General features: G+C 43.2%; 1 protein-coding gene across 2 annotated transcripts in view; it reads left to right on the top strand.

The window, feature by feature from the left end:
- Window positions 1–1,359: 1,359 nt before the first annotated feature.
- Window positions 1,360–23,097, top strand: part of EXOC6B (exocyst complex component 6B) — a 436,117-nt gene continuing 414,379 nt past the window's right edge. For both annotated transcript variants that reach the window (XM_039540501.1, XM_039540502.1), the window contains exon 1: window positions 1,360–1,561. In XM_039540501.1, coding sequence (XP_039396435.1) covers window positions 1,449–1,561 — 113 coding nt within the window. In that variant the 5' untranslated portion in view covers window positions 1,360–1,448. The remainder of the gene's footprint in view (window positions 1,562–23,097) is intronic.

The following is a 23,097-nucleotide window of genomic DNA, read 5'->3' on the forward strand; positions in this document are numbered from 1 at the left end:
TTGGGGGAAACACCACCTCAATCAGACCTACTCCCAGTGCCCCATGTTGGGATGGGCTCAAGGGCTAAGTTTGGCTGAGTGAAGTCTCTCCCCCCAGTTAAAGCACTTCTGACTGGGACCTCTTCCCCCAAAGAGAGGCAGTGGGGACAGTTCTGACTGTTGGAGACTCCCCAGGAAGAGACTGTGATAACAGGTCAGATGGTGTGTATGTGTGTTCCCTACTGACAGGCACTGAGAGTGCATCTGACGGGGGTGTATACGTATTCCTCCACTGAGGGCAACTGGGGTTTAGGGTGACCATCCATCCCCTTATTTTAAGGGACTGGTCCTTATTTCATTGATTTGTCCCTTTTCAGGGAAATCCCTTGACTTGATTTTAAGGAACATCCCTTGACCATTTAAAACATTACATTGAAGCTTATGATAATTGCATTGTATACTTCAAGGCAGTATGAATGTACACTTCAGAGAAAAATACACGCTATGCTGAGGAAAATGGTGTTTCCCTAAAATGTCCCTTAAAATTAAGCGTTTTCCCATATTTTTCATGTGTTTTTTCCCTACTTCTAGCCAACAAAGGTGGTCACCCTCTTGGGGCAGGTCTGATGGTAATCTCTCCCAAGGAGAGACACCCAGGTCAAGTCTGAAAGGGGTGGCATGTCTCCCCACAATGAGGGACACTGGGGCAGTTATAACAAAAGTGGGGAGTCCCCCCAGTGAGGTGTCTGGGGGAAGGTCTGACAGGGGTGGGGAGTCCCTGCAATGAGAGGCACTAGGGCAGGTCTGACGGGGTGGGGGGTCCCCAACAAGGGGCGTGGGGGCAGGTCTGACGGGGTTGGGGTCCCCAATGAGGGTCGCGGGGGCAGGTCTGATGGGGTGGGGGTCCCCCATTGAGGGGCGCGAGGGCAGGTCTGACGGGGTGGGGTCCCCATTGAGGGGCGCAGGGGCAGGTCTGACGGGGGTGGGGCCCCCATTGAGGGGCACTAGGGCAGGTCTGACGGGGTGGGATTCCCCCAATGAGGGGCGCTGGGGCAGGTCTGACGGGGGGGGGGTTCCCCCATTGAGGGGCGCGAGGGCAGGTCTGACGGGGTGGGGGTCCCCCAGTGAGGGGCGCGAGGGCAGGTCTGACGGGGGTGGGGGTCCCCCATTGAGGGGCGCGGGGGCAGGTCTGACGGGGGTGGGGGTCCCCCCAATGAGGGGCGCGGGGGCAGGTCTGACGGGGTGGGGGTCCCCCAGTGAGGGGCGCTGGGAGTCTCTCTCTGGGCCCGGGCTGCAGGCTACACCCCCTTTCCCCAGGACTACATTTCCCGGCATGCCGGCGCGGCAGGAGGCGGAGACGCGGTGCGGTGAGGGGGCGCGGCAGGCGAGCCTGGGGCTGGGCTGGGGCTGAGCGGCTCCGGCGCTGGGGGTGGGCGAGGCTCGCTGTGTCCCAGCCGGGCCCGGAGCCCATGGAGCGGGGGAAGATGGCGGAGCTGGAGAGCCTGGAGACGGCGGCGGAGCACGAGCGGATCCTGCGGGAGATCGAGAGCACGGACACGGCCTGCATCGGCCCCACGCTCAGGTACAGCCGGGCCAGGGCCCCCCGCCACAGTCCTGAGCGGGGACCCCCCAACCCCCGTCACTTCCCCCCCGAGCAGGGACCCTCCAGCCCCCCATCATCTCCCCCTGAGCAGGGACCCCCCCATCCCTTCCCCCCTGAGCAGGGACCCCTCCAGCCCCCCATCACTTCCCCCCCGAGCAGGGCCCCTGTCCTTCCCCTGAGCAGGGCCCCCTGTCCCTTCCCCTGAGCAGGGCCCCTGTCCCTTCCCCTGAGCAGGGCCCCCCGTCCCTTCCCCTGAGCAGGGCCCCTGTCCCTTCCCCTGAGCAGGGCCCCCTGTCCCTTCCCCTGAGCAGGGACCCCTCGTCCCTTCCCCTGAGCAGGGACCCTCCGGCCCCCGCCCCTTCCCCTGAGCAGGGAATCCCCCTTTTCCCTGAACAGGGAATCCCCCAGCCCCCATCACTTCCCCACTGAGCAGGGAACCCTCAACATTCCTATCACCCCCCCACACACCCCCAGACTCTAAACAGGGAGTCCTCAGCACCACTCAACCTAGAGACTCCTGGCTCCCCTAAGTTGGGAAACCCCAGCTCCTGCCTCACTTCCCCCCTAAGTAGGGAGTCCCCCCCCCACTCCCTGTTCAGACATGGAGAGCCCTCTAACTCCACCAAACTAGGTTATCCCTCCAAATTGCCACTCTGTGGCCTTGCTGATAGACCCTCTAAACCCCCAAATTAAACAAAGAAAGATGCTCTTGCACTCTGCGAATATACCAGATTACTAAAAGGTGGGGGCTTCTCCATGCCTCCTTAACCAGATATGCACCCTGATACTCCACCTGGTCTGACTGACAGTTCCATGGAATAGGCTGCCAGGCAGACGGTCATTGTCATCCTCCCCAGCCCCAGCTGCTGTCCTGAGCCCAAACAGCTGCAGCCCTCTGAATCTCTGCACTCATTTCTTCCTGCTTTACCAGGGGTCTTCTCTCTTCTCCAAATGCTGCTTTAAAACCATCTCCTGCCAGGAATTCTCCTAGTTTGTTCTCCTCCCTCTCCATGCTTTTGATTTTTTGAAACTGTTGTTCTGTGCCTCGTCTCTTTCAGTTTGTGAAGTGCTGTGTACGTTTATGGCACTGGATAAAATGATGGTGGTTAATAATTCAGCAGGAAGGCAAGTGAAGGGATTTGAGGAAGGAGCGTGGGGTAACAGTTGGAGCAGTGGGATGGGAAGACTATTTTTTTTTTTTTGAATCAATGTTTTGAATAGACTCGGAGGATTGAGGTGACCAAGGTACAGACCAGGGTTCTAACTGTTGTGCTGGAGAGGGTAGAATGGATTTTAGACAGGGACTTGAAAAAAGTTGGGATCAGCAAGTCCTTGAATTTGGGGGATGGTGGAGCAAAAGATGATACTAAGGGTGATAGGGAGGGTTGCCGCTGTAAGGTACTAGTATTGCCTTGGGACTGGCTTTCTTCAAGCCTTCAGCATTTGGGAACTGGTGCCCCCTTTATAGTGAATTTTGGGCAGAGCATTGATGGTTGAGTGGTATAAGCGTCTAATAATTAGACACCCTCTTGAAATTTAGGTAACTAACCTCCCACTCTGAATCTCTGTTTTATAACTATGAAAAACCTGTCCTTGGTTGTGTGCATTTAAATGTTTTCTGCACAATTCATCTCTGGGCTGGAGAAGAGTATGAAATCCTCTTGTTCCTTCCCACACCCTCCCTCTCCATTATACCCAGATACCATCCTCACGTCATAGTTCTGGCAGGAGCTGAAGCATTTCTCATCAGGCCAGGGGTGAAATGCATCAAGAAGTTGAAGATAAAATGTTGTAATCTGAAACTGTGGCCCATTCCCCAAGGCCTTGCCTGTAGTTGTTTAGACTCGTAATTTGGCTTCACTATGATCTGATTGTTTTCTTCTTTGTGTGTGTGTGTTCTGCCTTGCTTTAAGGGGCTGTCAATGTGAAAGAATGTTCCATATTCTACTGATTATTTTTACACTTGCACTTCTGGGTCTGATTTCCTCAACCTCTCCAAGAAGTGTTTGTATGGAGTGTTTGTTCTTTGGTAACTGTAGCAAACTGTCACATTAGATGTGGGGATGCCTGTTTGACAATATGTACATACAGGGAGAATGTGCAGATTTCATTGCAAACCCCAGACTCTGTCTGAATGTTATTTTCCTAACCATTGTTTTATGGATTTTTATTTTTATCTGTTTCAGAAAAAGTATGACTAATTGCAAAGCCATGGGGTATGGGTACAGTTACCATCCCGATGATGATATAGGTTAATGCTTCTGTTTGGTTAGTGGCTCCTTTGTTCCCTTATTAAACATCCTCTTTTTGTGGTTCTTGTGGTACCTTTCAACTGGAAAAACTCTTTGCCTACTCTGTGAAGCTACTGATTTTTTTTTTCTCTGTCCCAAGGATGTAAATGAAAGAGGTTGCATGGCTGTTAACGCTATCACTTCTGCTTTTCGTTCACTCTCTGTGGTAGTTTATGAAGTTCTGGAGTCAGTGTTTCATTCTTTTGTTTTTCCTTTGTGATGCAGTTTACAATTTCTCAGCAGTGATTTCTGCTGCATTGTTAATCTGGAAGACCTGATATCTGTCCATGTAGCCGTGGCCTGTTTCCCATAAGAAATCACCTGATGATATGTGTGGTTTTGTAATGTTTAGATAAATAAATTATACCCCTTTGGAATCTGTTTCAGCTATCCAGACTGCACACTATTCACAACCCTGGCCTGATGGGACCCAGTTTTATTTTTACACTCCCCCGAAAAAAACAAACAAACAACTATACAGTCCACTATACCCAGATCCCTCATGTTAAAGGGTAGAACTGTTGTTTTAAAAATGTTTCCTTTAAAAACCCATTAATTTCCTCATGTTTCCAAAAACTGAGATTAAAACTGGTATTTCTACTTTTCACTATTTCTTTTTTTCAATTTCATTCTCCCTTTGAAATGAAAACGGTGTTCAGTTTCACCTTTGTTTGTAGTCAGGTTTTGTTTTTTGTGCACTGACTGTGGAGCTTAGAATTGCAGTGGTAATGAGGAATATTTAAATCCAAACAGAACTGTGTTTTTTCTTTTTTTTAAGAAAAGGAAAACATTTATGTTAATATCAGGTTTATGTAAAACCTTCCCATTTTTACAAAACCATAACTTCTGGAATTAATCTACCTGCCTGTGTCCCTTCAAATGAGCAAATATGTATAAACTTTCTGACTGATAACAATGGTCTTTGAATATGGTCACAGGATCTGTGTCTGCATTTGTGTAGTGGCAGGAAACTCTTGTTTTGCGATATTATAAGATTACAATTTGGTCAGCTCTTGACTCATTTTTGAAATTTTCTTTTAAATATTCTCCCAGCAGAAGTAGGGACGTAACTGTAACTTTGTAGGGAGAGGCCATGTGATGTTATTGGAAGGACATGCTGAAGACTGATCTGGTTTATTAATAAAAAAAAAAAAAGTCAAAATACTTAAGAGCCATACTTAAAAGTCCGGGTTTTTCATATTGTGTAAAAATTACAGCAGTAGGTTTTAAGTCTCCTATTCTTGGCATATTCAGCAGAGATCAAATGAGGTTTCAGATCTCATATGTCTTCAGACTTTTATACCACAGATCTATGTATCTGTCTGAAGGGTTGGGGGTGGGGGCCTCAGGATTCTGCTAGCATCAACTGTATAAACATGGTTGTTACAGGAGTGATTCTAGAATGGCTTTTCTAATCTGGATGGAGAGGGATTTGTTTTTATTTTACTGAGAGGTGTTATTAATGACAAGCACTAACAGTCCCAGTTCCAAAGAACTTTCAGTCTACGCTAGACAGACACAGAGTAGACATGCTGTGTGCCAGAGAAGTAGATGTAACTTTTTTTTTCTTCCCCCTAAATGACTCACTACTTGTGGGCATCATGGAAGAAGTGAGTCTTCAGGAGACAGGCTAGGCTTCCTTTGAGGAACAGCACAGTTTCATAACATGATGCAGACACACAATCTCTGCCCATGGTATAGGGAAATGGTGCTGGAATACTGCTAGCAACTTGGGCTTCTCTGTTCACAGGTTTTTGCCTTGCTTAGCTATGCTAGTTTTTATTTCAACGTAGTTAAAAGGGATAACATCTCCTAGTGTGGATGCTATTACAATAGTATAAAAGTGCTTTCCTGGAATAAACGTCACTGATATAATGTTCATATCCCTATAACTGTGTCCACACTGTGGTGTTGCACCACTTTAATCAGTTTCTATGTTGATTATATTTGTAATAAAGACTGTATGTAGACCAGCTCCAGTTGTATTTAAATTGTCATTGCTATGGAGTTCTGATTCCTGTGCGGACAGTGTCTTTCATTGAAGTCACTTATTTTCATGGGGTGGGGGGGGGAAATGAGGGGTCCTTGTGGCACCTTAGAGACTAACAAATGTATTTGGGCATAAGCTTTCGTGGGCTAGAACCCAATTAATCAGATATATGAAGTAAAAAATACAGGAGCAGATATAAATACATAAAAGGATGGGGGTGCTTTACTAAGTGTTAGGCCAGTCTAATGAGATAAATCAATTAACAGCAGGATACCAAGAGAGGAAAAGTATCAGAGAGGTAGCCGTGTTAGTCTGGTTCTGTAAAAGCAGCAAAGAATCCTGTGGCACCTTAATAGACTAACAGACGTTTTGCAGCATGAGCTTTCGTGGATGAATACCCACTTCGTCGGATGCAAGGTGCCACAAGAGAGGAAAAATAACTTTTGAAGTGGTAAGAGAGTGGCCCATTACAGACAGTTCACAAAAAGGTGAGAGTAATAGTAGGGAGAAATTAGTATTGGGGAAATTAAGTTTAGGCTTTGTAATGACCCCGCCACTCCCAGTCTTTATTCAGGCCTAATCTGATGGTATCTAGTTTGCAAATTAATTCCAGTTCTGCAGCTTCATGTTGGAGTCTGTTTTTGAAGTTTTTTTGTTGAAGAATTGCCACTTTGAGGTCTGTTATTGAGTGACCAGGGAGGTTGAAGTGTTCTACTGGTTTTTGAATGTTATGATTCCTGATGTCAGATTTGTGTCCATTTATTCTTTTGTATAGAGACTGTATGGTTTGGCCAGTGTACATGGCAGAGGGGCATTGCTGGCACATATCACATTGGTGGATGTGCAGGTGAATGAGCCCTGGATGGTGTGGCTCCTTCTGTAAATATTTGGGAAGAAAAACCCCTTTGGGAGGAGTAGGTGGTTGCTGACTCACTTCTGTTTAACAAATGAAGTGCATGCGCTGTGGATGCTCTCATACAGGTCTAACGTGCCTCTGCTTCATCGTATCTCTGCTGAGCATTATAGAAAAACCAAAGATAAGAGTTCCTGAAGTACATTTACTAGTGTCTTGTCTAGTCTAGTTTAAACATGGGGTTTCCCAGTTTCCCCAAAGGGAACTGATTTCCTGGCTAATAGATCCCTTCCTGTCAGAACAGTTGGAGTATTTACTTTTAAGAGGACCTTTTCAGGTGCTTTAGAACTATTGAGTTATACAATAGCTATTATCGTAACCATGCTATCTTACTGTTAACTTGGCCTCCCTCTCCTGGGCTATTGTTTGTTAAATTAACTTGTCATGTCTTGTTTCAAATTAGTTTATAAACTCTTTGGAGCAGGAATCTGGTTAGGACCTTTGAATGCCGCTTTAATATAAATAATGAATGTCAGGATGTCTTTCCTGCTTTTCAGTGCAAACACTTCCTTTACTAATGATATCCAGTCACTCCTAGTTATAGTCCATTGTACCACCCTAAATGGTTCCTCTCGTTCCCTTTGTGTTTACATTATTTAGTTATTTGTAGATAATTTTCCTGTCTCTCCTATCCATCCAGATTTTTATACCATCATTGTGATATCTAATCACCCTTGAGGAAGAATGATGCCTTCCTGCCCATAAATCATCTCCACCTAAGTTCTAGCACTTCGGTTTCTCAGTCTTCCCCGTAATCAATTCATTGATCATGTTTGTTGCTCTTCACTGAACTCCCTCCAGTTTGTCTAGCTTCCTGGTGATGTGGGGAAGGTAATACTCTGTGTGAAATCACAGCTGAACAGTATAGAGGACAGTTTTGTGACTGGATGTCTCTGCGTGACCGAATCACATCCTTTAAAAAAAAAAAAAAAAAAAAAAAGTTGCAAGCTCATATCTAAATTTCTGGATCTTTCAGCATTACTCCTTTCCAAATGTCTCCTCCCAATAAATGTATGTGATGGATCATTTTTTTGCATAGATATATTATCTGACTTTTTTTTTGCTGAATTACTTTCTGCCTCTTTTAAAAAAAATTTCACATCCCTTTGTATTATTTCTCTGCCCTCACTAGCATTTGCACCTCCTTCCAATTTATCATCATGTGTATTTCCTTTAATGTATGGTTTACTTGCTCGTCTAGATTCCTAATAAATGACTTATGGATCCATAGAGTTTAAAGCCAGAAATGACCCTTAGATCATCTAGTATAACCTTCCGTTACAAAACAGGCCATTACATTTAACCAGCTTACCCCTGTAATGAGCCCAGTAACTTGTCTGGCTAAAACACATCTTCCAGAAAAGAACCCAGTCTTTATTTGAAGACATCAAGAGATGGCGGGAGAGTCCTTCACTTCCCTTAGTAGTTTGTTCTAATGCTTAATCGCTCTCACTGGTGAAAATTTGTGCCTTATTTCTAATTTGAATTTGTCAGGCTTTGACTTCTAGCCATTGTTTCTTGTTCTGCCTTTTGCCACTAGATTAAAGAGCCCTTTTAATACCTGGTATTTTCTCCATGTGAACGTACTTTGACACTGGAATCAAGTCACCTCTCAATCTTTTTGCTAAATTAAACAGATTGAGCTCTTAAGTCTCTTGCCCTGTAAGGCATTTTCTCCAGACCTCAGATCATTTTTGCAGCTCTCTTCTGCATTCTCTCCAATTTTTCAACATCCTTTAAAAAGGGTGGACACCAGAGCTGTATGTAGGTGTCACCAATGCAATATATAGAGAGGTAAACTCCTTTTTCCTACTACTCCTGTTTATGCATCCAAGGATTACCTTAGCACTTTTTGTCACAACATTGCATTGGGAGTTTGTTGAGTTATTTGTCCATTATGACCCCCAATCCTTTTCAGAGTCACTGCTTTCCAGAATAATGTCCCCCAATCTGTAGGTCTGGCTTGCATTACTTGTTCCAAGATGTATAATTTTCATTTGACTGTATTAAAATGCATTTTGTGTGAATGGGCCCAGCTTCAGATTGCTCTGTAAGGCTGCCCAGTCCTCATTATTTACCACTAAGCCAGTCTTTGTGTCATCTGTAAATGTTATCAGCAGTGATATTTTTTATATTTATTTCCAGGTCACTGATGAAAATGTTGAATAGCGTCAAGCCTAGTATTGATCCCCGCGGAACCCTACCAAAGAAACACCCTTTTTTGATGATGATTCCCCATTGCCAACTACAATCCCCATTGTCAGTTAACCGCTTCTTAATCTATTTAATATGTTCTTTATTGATATTATGTAGTGCTAATTTTTTCATCAAATGTCATGCAGTACTAAGTCAAATGCCTTCTAAAAGTCTAAGTATATGACAACTATGTGGTTACCTTTATCAACCAAACATCCATTTCATCAGACAATGAAATCATGTTTGTTTGACAAGACTTTTTTTCTGTAACCATGTTGACTGGCGTTGCTTATATTCCTATCCTTTAATTCTTTATCAATTGAATCCCATATTAGCTTGTCCATTATTTTGCCTGGGATTGATTTTTGCATAACCCAGAGAGTTTCCTGGGATTATTCCACCTATCACTTTTGCACAATGATAACACTCTTACCATCTTCTGCAATTTACCCAGTATTTCAAGATTTATTAAAAAATTAATATCCAGCGGTCCAGAGATCTACTCAGCCAACTCTTCTATAACTCTTGCATACAAGTTAATGATCTAAAACTGTTTATCTCTAGTAGACACTGTCTAACATCCTCCTTCAGTACTAATAGACTATAAAGTACTTCATCAAGCTATAAGTACACCATCCTGCTGCTTTTCAAATACAGAAGAAAAATGTATTAACGCTTTGGCCTTTTCTGCCTTATTATTACTAACAACTTTACCATCTTCATCTAGTAACAGGTGTATACCATTGCTAGGATTACTTTTTGTTCCTATTATAATTAACACACACTTCCTTCCCCATCCTTATTGTCTTTAGCCCAATCCACAATGGATTTTTTCTCTTATATCTTTAGCTTCCCTTATCAATTAGAGTTGGTCCTAAAAGAAGTGGTTAACCTTCCCCTTCCCACCAAACATCTTTTCGTAAGTCAGTACGTTGTTCTACATCATTTCCTTTTTGTGACACTCATTTTAAGTCTTCCTGAGTGTTTCTCTTATGACCTGGAATAACTTTTCAAGCCAGGGTTCTGAGAGGCACTGTATCACATAAAATCCAAACATATTACATCTGTCTCAGTCCTTTCATCCATTATATTTGTACTTGTATCCAAAAATAGTAATGAAGTTTGTCTTACAAAATTTGTTGTTTATAAAAGTGCTGTAAAACGTCAAAATCCTTCATTAAACTCCTCTCTGTGATAATGCCTGCAAAATACTCTTGGATGGGCAGGCTGCTGGTGTGCAATAATTCTACTTATCAAGCTGTTGATAATCATTTCATTCTTGTGCTTCTCCATCGTCTCTCATAGACTTTAAGGTCAGAAGAGACCATCGTGATCATCTAGTCTGACCTCCTGCACATTGCAGGCCGCAGAACTGCACCCACCCACTCCTGTCATAGACCCCTAACCTCTGGCTGAATTATTGAAGTCCTCAAATCATGGTTTAAAGACTTCAAGATAATTCACCATTTACACTCTTCATAGACTTAGATTGTAAGTTCTCCAGGTGCAAGGACTGTCTTTTTGTTTGTCTGCATGATGCTTAGCACAGTGGGGCCTGATTCCTGAAGGGTACTACTGCAGTAAAAGAATAATAGATGTCCAAGATACTGATTCTCTGCTTTGCCACTACCAGTGCCTGGGAGGGGAGGTTTTCTACTTTGTGTTTTTGTGTCTTTGAGCCAGATGTTTAGTCCAAAAATGTCCAAGGTGGCCACTGCTCTTCAGTGTCTCAGTTTTAGGACGCCCAACTTGAGACCTCTTGGCCCTGATTTTTCACAAGTTCTGAGCACACACAACTCAAGTCAGTGGGAGCTGTGAGTGCTCAGTGCTTCTGGAAATCAGGCCCTAGGTATCTTGGGTTGGGTGCTCAGAAATGGAGGAACCCCAAATAGGAGGATGAAAATGTTGGCTGTCTGCCTCAGTCTATAAAATGGAGATAGCTCTATTGCAGGAATTTTTTGAGCACTGGTTAATGGCTTCTGCTGTTATGACTCTCTGGAATCTGTATCACCATGAGCCCAGCATTGGGGCTGCTTAGATCTGTGACAGCTGGTTATGGTTCCTAAAGATCCATTCTCTAGCTCAGCATTGCTGGGGGAGCAGTGCACTCTGCTCTTACTGTCTCTCTGTACTGACATGTTCTCTGCACTCGGGGCTCAGCTGGGAAGAGTGACTGGGGCAGCTACGTCTACTCTGCTCTGCACCGCACCAGCTGAGGAAAACCCCCTCTCCCCGCCCTGCCTGAGCAGTGCAAAGAGGCCTGAAGGCAGCCAAGAATGTGGCCTATTGTTTGTAAGATGCTTTGAAGATGAATGCTGTGTAGATTTATTATTACCGTCTGCATGTTTAAAATTTGTATCCCTGTGTAATAAGTCTTTTTACCTCTTATTTTCCATCCTTAGGAGTAATATTTCTCATGTGACATTCTGAACTGGCTGAATCAGTCCCATATCTTATGAATTACTGTACAAAAATGCAAACGGCCTCTAGAGGAATGTGTCATGAAGATACAGGCCTGACCGATTAGATGCTAACTTCTTCTGTTCACTGAGCTTGCTCAGGAAGCTTGTTTTAACCACAGTCAGTTGCTACTAGAAGCTGAATAGGATTATTTGGAGCATTTTCAGTGCACCTCAGCCCCTCCCAGATGGGAGAACATAACGCAGTGAGAATTGAACTGCTCCAGTAGATGTGCCCTGTTCGTATGCCCGTAATTATCTATTAAAAGACAGCTTAAAGCATTATTACCTGAATTATGTTAATATTCCACATCATCAGCCTGATGCTGTCCAGCTCAAAACTCCCTAACAGGAAAAACATCAACAATTGCATTAATTCTGGTACCTGCGTTACTTTCCTTCCGTCTATGGGGGAAATTTACATACACTATTAAATAACTGACTAGTCAGTTCTAATCTGACACAGCTTCTGTGCCGTGCGACTAAGATGTGGTTTTTTCAGTTTTATGTTTACCTTTCCTTTTATAATGTTAGGCCCTGATCCTGTAAGCCAGTGTCCTGGGGCCACTGGGGGGCTGCGATCAGGCTTCAGGGGGTCCGCCAAGCATGTCCAGCATTAGCCTTGCTGGGGCCCAGGTCAGAAAGCTGAAGCCCCACTGCCTGGGGCTGAAGCCTGAGCAACTTAGCTTCACAGGGCCCCCTGTGGTGTGGGGCCTGGGTCCGGCTCCAGGCACCGGTGCAGCAAGCAGGTGCCAGGGGCGGCCAATGGGAAGGGGCAACGTGTCTGGGTCTTAGGCGGCAATTCGGCGGCGGGCCCCTCAGTCCCTCCCGGAGGGAAAGACCTGCCACCGAATTGCTGCTGAAGAATTAAGCAGCGGCAGATGAGCTGATCGTGGCTTTGGGGGGGGGGGGGGCGCGGGGGTGGCAAAAACGCTGCAGCCGGCCCTGGTGGGGCCCTGGGCAGTTGCCCTGCTTGCTACCTCCTAACGCTGGTCCTGGCTTCTATACGCAGAAAAACAGTTTTTGTGGCACAGATGGGCTGTGGAACTTTTATAGTGGGTTGAGGGGGGGATCAGAAAGAAAAAGGTTAAGAGCCCCTGCTATAAGCAGCTCCATCTTGGTGAACCCTTACAGTCTGCACAGAGTAGTTTATAGAGAGTATTAACTTCCTCATCAATCTCGTGGAAAATAGCTTCCTTTCTAGAATTAAATTCACTTGCAAAAGTTATGAACCTGCTACCTGCTCCTATTTAGTGAGGCCTGAAATGGTCTGGGCCATTCTAGGAGAGTGTTTTCTCCCCCCCAGCAACTCATTGGATTTTTTTTATTTTCACTTTTGTGTTAGCCTCTCGGTGAGTCTTGTTGCTTATTATGAAATAAGTGGTAGTAGTATATTACAAGTTAGCACTACTTTAAGGGATGCACTCCTGTTGCAGAACTGAGTGGCATAATGATTTTTTTAAATTTAAATTGGATTTTTTTGATAAAAGGTTTTTTCCTCAAAAAGCATATCTTAAATATAGTTTTAATTAAGATACATTATGGCTCAAAGATCTCATCATGGAATAGGGATTATAAATTCTAGTATGAGACAACATATTCATATAATGTTTAAGAAAAGTTTTGTAAATGAGTTCCAATAGTTCATGGATTAGGGACCCAATCTTCTGGGGTTTCAGGGGCTTCTCTATAGATTATTTAGGTTAATCTTTCTATCTACCCAATCGACTCATTGCTCAGTCTAGAAGATACCATCAGAGATGCTTAGTTTTGCAGTTCTCAAACCATGAATTTGTGTCTCCTGAGGTAACATGCTTGTTAACATTTATTTAAAAACATTTTTGCTAATGTATAGAGGTGAGAAATAACAGACCTCAACTCTATTGTCCCTGTGCAAATTTGTGTACACAGAGTCAGTCCCTTACCTCTCTGTAAAAGTGCAAAGTTTCAAAAAGTTCAATGAATAGAAGATTGTTGCGGGTGGAATAGATCTGGACAAGGAGAAGAAGTCTGGAGGTAATTGTGAGAAGTGAGGGACATTTGCTTGTTTTGTTAAAATATTATATGTTTGCTGTTGAAGGAAAAAAATCCAGAATACTTAACGTTGTTGTTTTAGTTAAATAAAACAATTTAAATGTCTGTCTGGTGGTGTTCTCCTCCTAATACATTATGGCAAGAAAAGGATTAACCTGTTGAATTGGAGATAGTTTACCTCCCAATGACTTCATAAATATCTGCTTCAGTTACCTTTGGTAAATGAAATAACCAAACAATCATTCATTTTCTGATATAGCTGTAAAACTAATCTGAAAAGTTTTCAAAATAAATCACTTAAAAATGTATTGTGTGTACCTTCTAAAAATGAAATCTATATCTATCTCTTAATTGTGAAGAATATGTATTAAGGTTATAATAACCAACAAGAATGCACTTCTGTGTAGAAAACCATGATTAAAGAATCTTCCTGACTAGTGATTTGAATCAAATCCACCCTGGTCATAACTGCAGGCTATTGTCCCTCTTTAGTCCTGGATGTCCAGGGAAGGTCTGGGTGAGTTGAGAGTTTTGGGGTGGGAATTATGTGTCAGAGGGTCTATGGGGGTTATTTTTTGGTGATTATTGTTTTTCATGGACAGTTTCTACTTGTGTTTGAGTTATTAGATTTTCTGATTATGAATCAGAATAAATGAAACGCAGGACTGGGAGCTAATAGTGCTGAGTTTTAGTCCTGGCTCAGCCACGGACTTGCTGGGTGATCGTGGGCAAGTCATGACACCTGCCTGCGCCTCAACTTCCTTATCTATAAAATGTTGATGAGAGCACTTACCTTTCCAAAGGGTCATTGTGAGGAGATGAAGGGTGCTAAGGAATATTATTCAGCTTTGATTTGGGTTTTTTTTTGTGACTGCTTGAGGAGAGGGGAAGGAGGTGAGTCTTAGTACTGTTGCTGTAGCAGACACATCTGTTTATGGTTCGCTGGGGAGTATTGCTTTAAGAAGTTACTGTACTGTATCAGCTGAGAATAAGGAGATACTTAACCAGAGACACTTTCCTGTTCTCATTTCAGGGCATAAGGAACATCTTATTTAATTTGTCGTCTTCCACTTTTCTTCAGACAGTCTGGATGTGCCATAAGCCCTTTGGAAACTCATCTTTAAGTGTCAAAATTGGCTTTGGTTTTTCAAATCAGTCCACTGGTGACCAGCTCTCCTGACTAAGTCAGGATGACTTCTTAGAAGGCTATTCCTTTGTGGAACTCACCTGTATGAGCATTTTCTTTGTCACCAACTAGCAGTGACCTCCAGTATCACACTTTTGGTTGGGAGGGGTGGAGATGGATCCAAAACTACGCTTGTGCTCTCTTCCGGATGTGCAGCAGGTGCACAAGTGGCTGAGCCGTGCCAATTGACTATAGCAGATTTAGCCAGATGAGCAATTTTCTCCTGCTGCTCAGTGGCATCTACTGGAAGACTGAGGCAGGTGACTAGTTTGCATTTTTCAACCTCAGGTCATCGAGGCTGGTCAGATAGTGCACTCGGGAGGTTAACGTTCAGGTCAGCATTGTGACTGTAAGGCAATAAGGGATTAAATATCACTTGTCCTAAGTGAAGTTTTGCTTGTCCCAGGCTGTTGTATGAGTGAATGTTCCTAGTGTGGGCCTTCATTAGAGGGCAAATGTGCTTCATGCAGTAATCGGTGGGGCTGGAGAGAATTGAAATTAAGTAAGGCAGTATTGTGCAGATGAAGGTTGCTTACAAGGACACCTCTCTCAAAGGATTATCTGAGTAGGCAAACTATTTATTGTGAGGTTTGAATGCCCTATTCCATTGCAGCTGAACGGGACTTTCCCAATGGTACTTTTGCCCATTGGTCCACCCACGCAGGGTGTGGTGACATGTATCGCACAGTTGATGGCCTCTAATCAGCACATGTCCTTTCATGCCCTTACTATGCTGTGAAGAAGCCCAATGGAAGCTGCACTCAGCTGTGTAAATCGTTGAGAATTTATCCAAACAACTGCACAAGGAGCGCTTGAGGTGCTTTCATTTCTTAAAGCATAGCACAGGATTAATAGAGTTAAAGATATTTCTTGTGCTGGTGATCAATGTTGCACTTTCTTCTGGGTACAGAGAGACACCAAATTTGATTCAGGGTGAGGGTGCTTCAGTCTCCATAGCAAGGTTCACTTCGGGTATCTCCTGAAATCCCATGTGGTGATACCTCATTTGCATTTTCAAATATTACTTGCAATTCAAAATAATTCCCGATAGACCTCTTTTTGCCCTAAGTAAAGCTAAAAAAACCTCTGCATGGGCCTATCTTCCAGGTCAGTGTTCTTTCTGCTAAGTTGGAAGAAGCACATGCGCTGAGGATGCAGCTGAGCAGAGAGTGCTCCTGTGATTGGTACTTTGCTCCCTGATCTGCTTTTGTGCTTAAGGCAGAGAAATGACTGCAGATGAACAGACTCTCCACTCCACAGGTGAACAGCACTCAGGGAAAGAGATCCACCAGGTCTCCCATGGAGGGATGAGAGTGGGGCAGAATATTGTGCCCCTCCCTTTCAGCTAGAATAGCTGGGAACGATCAATGCTCAGTGTTCTTTCTCCCTCCCTCCTTTTATTAACCAAAGGCTGATAGGGAAGATTGAGGAAGCTTTGGTGGTGTCCAAGGGTAAGGCTGCACTTCGAGTATCAAGGTGAGGGAGGAGTTCTTAGGTACTGCCTTGAACCCTGTGTGACAGATATTGCAACCCCATGCAATATCTTTGGGTGCCATTCTATTAAATGTATGGATGCTTTATGTATGATTGTGTTCTACTCCCATCAGGAGGGGTTACCACAGCTCCTACAGAAGCTACCTACAGTGGGGGCTGATTAAGGTGAGTCACTGAGACTAAACAAAGAAAGAGCTTTTAGTATGAAAGGATGAGTTTGAATTGACACAAGGCCTTCTTTCTGATCCAGCAAACAGACAGGACCTTCTGTCCAAGAGGGATCCCTACCCTTCTGTAAAGGTTGGAAAGATTTTGGCCTGCTAGGGTCCCATAAAACTGATGGGTGACTCCTGTATGTTTTAAATCTGTTGATTTTTTTATTACGTTTTCTCTGCAGTGCTTTTACCTCAAGAATAAATGTGCTTGTTTAGAAAGAGCTGTGTGGTAACTTGTGACTGCTGGCAATATGCTGTTCATAGCCGTCAGAGCGAAAGCAATGCACAGGCGCTGGCCTTTAGGCAGACTGGCCTGCTGGGGATATCACAGTGTAAGGCAGGGAGCTGTGCAGTCTTAAAACCCCCAGTCTGAAGGAAATGGAACAAGGGTTCTTGCCCAGAGACAGGTGATGGTTGGAGACCTGAGACCTGACTGGCAACTCCTGGAGTGGACCATGGAAGTGGGGGAAACAGATGCTGTCATCCTGAAACTGTGACACCCTGCTGGAGAGATTAGCTCCATTTTGAGTATGGGCCTCTGGCTTGGAGGTTTAATCTTCTGGTAGAAGGTGTTTGGATAGATGTTTTTCAAACCCTAGCCAAGGAAATTGTGTGTATGGGGAAGAACTGAATTAATCTAAACTTCACTTCCTTTGTATTTTAACTGTAGATCTTAGAAATTTGAGCTAGAAAGACTTAACAGCTCATCTAATACATCCCTCACTGGTCTGGCTAGTGCAGGATTGTTCTCTCCAGTATATTTTTAGTACTTTATCCTAGTCTAAATCTGTTAAAGATGGGGCTTCCACTCCTTCTCTTTGGAGATTATTTCACAGAATAATAGATTTCACTCTTGGGATGTTCTCTCTATGATTCAACCTTAAATTTTCTCTGTATTTATTTCATGGCATGATTCCTAACTTTATTACCTCAAAATGTGTTAGGAGCTTCTCAAAGACAAGTACAAAGGTGGTTCCTGCTCTGAAGAGTATAAATCTAACATAAGTATAACACAATAAGCCAGGGTCATAAACAGACAAAAAACAGTGGGAAGGACAAGGGTGGTACTATCACACAGCTACGTAGTAAGGTATGTATGTATCTTGATGCTCCATTAATTTAACTCTCCTTGCTTCTCTTTTATTTCCTGCCTCACTCCTTGTAGGTGAGATGGGAGAATAGAGCTTTTTTAGGGCTGATTTCAATGAGGTACAGGGGTGGCTTGGCAAACAAGTTTATGGAAGACATTTCACACGCAGAGAGCAGCATGGCAGGAGAGACAGAGGAGGAGGGCGGGGAGCAAAGGGGACATGAAGATTGATATTACTGATAGAATGGAATGTAAGTGAAGACAAAGTCAGAGGGAGGTTTGTAGGTCTTTGAATGCCAAGGACAAAGAGTTCAGACTTGATGAGCGGTGGAGAGCCATGGAAAGATTTATAGAAGGGGTGACATGATCACACAAATAAGATGACTTTGGATGGACTGGAGCAGGAGCAAGAATTGGTATCTAGAAGGTGAGAGAGGGGATGGTGGTGGCAATAAACAGTGTGTGAGGTGATCAGGCTATAGATGAGCAATTTGATTGTCAGGACTGAAATGAAGGAGGAGAGTCTTGGACTTGTTAAGTTCTGCCTGAGTAACAGCATAGACTAAACACACAGCCTCAGGTGAGAACCAAACCTCATGCACAGCTTTCCCTGCATGAATAACATATGGAGTTTTGGGTAAGAACAAAACCCTCTGCTCAGTTTCTCCAGGGAGTTGCAGTGGGTGTGTCATATTCTCTTTCCTGCCTGAAGCCAGAAGGGATTTCCTGTGCCTGAAGTGCAAGTTTGTGCCTGTACTGGAGGAAAAGATTCTTGTATTGGAGGGGCAAATTGAGATGCTACTAAGAATCGGAGAAGCTGAAGAGTTCTTAAGACAACCAGGTTGACAAACCACCAGTATCTCATGCTCAAGGAAGAATGGAGCTGGCCACGAAGGAATCGGTTACAGAGGAAGTCAGAGGGGAGGCCTAGTCATTCGTAACCACCAGAGACGAGATCAAAGCAGCATTCCACATGGTTGGAGACAGATGAGAATAGCCAGACCCTGGCCACAAGGGAGAAGAGAAGCAGGAGGAATTCCCACAGCTAGAAGTTTCAAATGGATACCAGGTCCTCAATATGGAATCTGTGGAAGAAACCTCTCAAGATCCAGCTGGTCCAAGGAAACCGACATATGGGAGACACGTGTAGATGGCATCTTGGCCCAACCTCTAAGAAAATCAGGCTTACCTGCAAAGTGTTCTTCAGCCATCCAAGGTAGACAGACTATCCTTGTTCAGTACTCAGAAAAATTGAATAAACATTCTGTAAGGAACAGGCAGACAACAGGAAAGTGTGTTGCCTTCCCAGAGCCAAGACACGAGATGTCACTCTACGACTGGATATGCTTCTGAAGTCTATGGGCAAGGATCTGTTGGTGATGGTCAGGGTTCGATTGGCACAAATGATACTGTGTCATGGGATATCACACAGAGATATAACTTCAGGGCACTTGGAAGTGTGCTGAAAAAGACGACTGTCCAAAGCATCTTTTCTGAGATCCTTCCTGTTCCTCCAGCAAAGGAAGGCAGAAGATTCTGGAAGTGAATTGCTTACTAGGTGAGTGGTATAGGGTGGAGGGTTTTGGTTTTATGGAACATTGGTCTATCTTCTGTGGGGAGAGGGGGCTGCATAGTTTGGATGGTCTCCACCTCAATAGAAGGGGAACCAATCTCCTTAGGAATAGGCAGGCTAGAGTACTTAAGAGAGGATTAAACTAGTAGCAAAAGGGAAGGGTAAAAAGAGGGAAGATATGATCACTCAGCACAAAATTGAGATGCTGAGAACAAAATTAATCAAGGAACCGAAGGACATGAGGATGATAAGTTTTTCATTGCCTATAAACCAATGCTAGGAGTGTGGGTAATAAGAGGAATTGGAATTGCTCATTTATGAGCATAAGTTTGAGCTAGTTGGTATTACTGAAAACTGGTGGGATGATTTGCATAATGTAAATGTTATAATCATTGCTTTTAATCTATTTAGGAAGAATTGAGTGGGTAAAAGGGAAGGGGGACTGGAACGCTATGTGAAAAGTGGCATTACCTGTTTCCGAGTCACTGATAACTTGGAATAAAATGATCTTGAATGCTTATGGATTCATATCCTAACAGATAAAGCACAAGATAGGGCACTAATTGGTGTCTCCTGCAGACCACCTAATCACGCTAGCGAACAGGATGACCTCTCCCGTATGCACCTATCTTTAATGTATAGGAAGAAAGCTGCAAGATCATGGGAGACTTGAATTTGAGTGACACATGCTGGTGGTCTCATGCTGCTAGTAGTAAAATATCCTTGGAATTTCTAAATATAATAGATGACAATTTCCTGTCTCAAAAAGTGTTGCAACCACACAGGGGAATTCTGTATTAGACCTTATCCTAGCAGATAAAGAGGAACTGATCACAGAACTAAAACTTAATGGTAGCTTAGGTACAGATGATCATGACTTGATCACATTTATATTGTGCAAGCAGAATAAAGTCCAGACTAGTAATATTTATATATACATGGTACTTTAATAAAGCCAATTTCACAATTGGGATAGCTCAGTGGTTTGAGCATTGGCCTGCTAAACCCAGGGTTGTGAGTTCAGTCCTTGAGGGGGCCACTTAGGGATCTGGGGCAAAAATCAGTACCTGGTCCTGCTAGTGAAGGCAGGGGGCTGGACTCGATGACCATTTGGGGTCCCTTCCAGGTCTATGGGATATAGGTATATCTCCATATATTTATTTTTTATAACAATGAGCTAAATCAGCTGGGAGGAAGAACTTAATCAGAAAAATGTGAATGACAATTGGGAATCATTTAAGAGAGCCCTTAGATGCCCCCCAAAACCCACAATCGAGGAAGAAAGCTGTGCTGGTTCAAAAACTGACCTAGTTTAGAGGGGATGTGAAGGCAGTTGTTAATAATAATAATAATTAACAAATAAAAAACAAATGGAAGAAAGGGGAAGTTGATAGTAAGCAATATAAATCCAGATGTTCAAAACTCTAGAAAATTGGTAAGGGAAGCCAAAGGACACAAGGCGAAATCTATGGCCAGCAAAGTGAAGGACAATAAGGAGGAGTTTTTAAAATATATTAGGAACAAAAAGAATTCTGACAATGGTATTGGTCCATTGCTAGATGGAAATGGTAGAATTATCAATAATAATGCAGAAAAGACACAAGTACCTGCATGGGGAACAATCTAGCAGAAAAAGGTATAACACATGCAATGGCTGGAAATTGAAGCTAGACCAATTCAGACGGAAAATAAGGTGTACATTTTTAACAGTCCGAGTGATTAACCATTGGAACAATTTACCGCGGTTTGTGGTGGATTCTCCATCACTTACAATTTAAAACCAAGCTCGGATGTTTTTCTAAAAGATTCATGGCAGGTTCAAGTAAAGCGTATTCCAGGCCCTTAGGCCTCTTTTAAGTCATGATCATCCTCTGGTGCTGCAGAACAGAAACTGGATTCTGAATGAAATGCATCCTTTGGGCAGCACTTGCACAAGGCAGATATTATTTATATTATCAGAGTGCCTATAGGCCATGATCAGGACCCTGTTGTGCTATGTACTTTACAAACATAATGAAAGAACAGACTTAGACATAGACAGTGTTCTTGCCCCAGCAGCTTGCAATCTAGGAAATCAAGCTATGATGTGTAAGAGGCTCTAAATTGTTGTAAGTGTTAAATGTCTTTCTACCAAATTAGTTTTCATATGAACTCTCCAGGAATCAGTTTTGTGACCTGCTTGGATCACGTAGAACCGTGGATCAGGAGGTGTATCCAAGAACTGTCAGTCGCATTAGTCTACTAAAATAACCCCCAACCCTTTATTTTGTTTCTTCACCACATGCATCACACAGCATCAGTCCTGTGGGTTTCCTTCCTGGTTTGGAAGTAGCCACTTTGAAAGAATGCACTTGTCTCAGTGGTGGTGTGCTCTGAATTGTTGCATGCCAAACAAATATACATTTGTTTTTTTTAGTGGTGGGGATAGAATTACAAAATTGCTGTGCAACAGGAATGTGGTAGGTGGATTTCAGTAAAATCTTTGAAGATTTTTTTTTTTAAATGAAAGAAAATAAAGTTGCTGTTGCACTCCCAGGGAGAAAGTTAGCACATCCCCAAAATAACTGTAATAGTCAAAAACAAGACAAAAGATCATTTAAAAACTGAAACATGCTTGCTGTGTTTTAGTTGGGCTTCTGAAAACACAAATTAACTTGCTCTTTCATCTGTTAACCTGCTTGACCTAATTTTTTTTTTAAAAAGGGAGGAAGTATGGGGAGCAAGAACAAAACAAACTCATCCTTGAACTGCACTCCCTTCCCTCCCAGAAGAAACCAATCCCAAATAAGCTTAGAATAACAATTTTAAAGGGAAAATGACAGAAATAGAATCTTCTAGGAAAAAGATCAAAATGTTGTCTCTTAAAAATAGACCAAAACAAGTCCCTAAACACTGGCAGAATCATTCAAATAATGGCTAGTGTACACTTGATAACCTTTGGATTGTAAGGCCTGTGAGTTGCTTCGTGCACAGCCCGTTTGAAATCAGTGGGGCTCTGTGTAAGCACACGGATTCAGCCACATGGAGTAGATGGCAGTAACAGGGCCTGTGTTGCTTCCTGTCTAGTTGTACAACTCCTTTTTGAGTCTGACTTGATACAGTTACCCAAATTCAGACTTGCTATACTCGGGTGCATCTGAAGTCAAAGGAGGGATGCTTGCTTACACCAAGTCTCGATTTGGCTCTGTGGCTCAGAAAACTTGCTACATACATGAATCCAGATTGGTTTGAGTATGAATGCTGTCACTGGGATTGAAAACTGGCTGGAGGATCATAAAGAAAGAGTTATGATAAATGATAGTGTATTGAATGAATTGGAGGGTCAGAGGAATCCTGAAGAGGGTGCTGCAGTGATTGGTGTGGGCCTGCTTTTATTTCACATCTTTAATCTGGAAGAGGTGTTAAAAACCATGTTAATTACATTGGCAGATAATACTAAATTGCAAAGAATGGAGGCGAGAACAGTGAGGAGAGAAAAATAATACAAGATGGACAAAGAGGCTAGAAATATGAACATGAAATAATGAAATGAGATTCAGCATGGCCCAGTTCAAGTGGTTATAGTTTGAGAAATAATTTTGATGTCAGTAATTTACTTGGCGCTGCACACAAAAATAGAGAGAGCACCTTCACCTAAAATAATAAAAAATGCAGATGCTTATTGGGAAGAAGATACTTGAAAAGCGTTAATGAGTCCCCAGAGCAGATAGCAAATAACATATGAGATTGCAATGTGGTATTGCAGTAGATAAAGGCCTTTTTGATTTTTGGACGGTATATGACAGCAGCAAAAATACCTATCTCTTTTAACCAGTAAATTTCCAAGCACATACAAAAGCACAGTTTACAAATGGGGAAGACTTGCCCTTGGTCACTCAGCAGGCCAGGAATATAACCCATGTGTCCTGCCTCTCAGTGTAGTCCCCCTCCACTGGGCCACACTGCTTATTTCTCTGTGTGGGGATACCCCAGTATATTTCTAACACAGTGAAGCAGCATGTCAGAGCAGAGAGGCGGTGATTCTCTGCTTCAGCAGACAACATTACAACCAGTGCTGTTATGCCAGTCTTTTAA

This window comes from Mauremys reevesii, linkage group 5, assembly GCF_016161935.1.
Source record: "Mauremys reevesii isolate NIE-2019 linkage group 5, ASM1616193v1, whole genome shotgun sequence".
NCBI lineage: Eukaryota > Metazoa > Chordata > Testudines > Geoemydidae > Mauremys > Mauremys reevesii.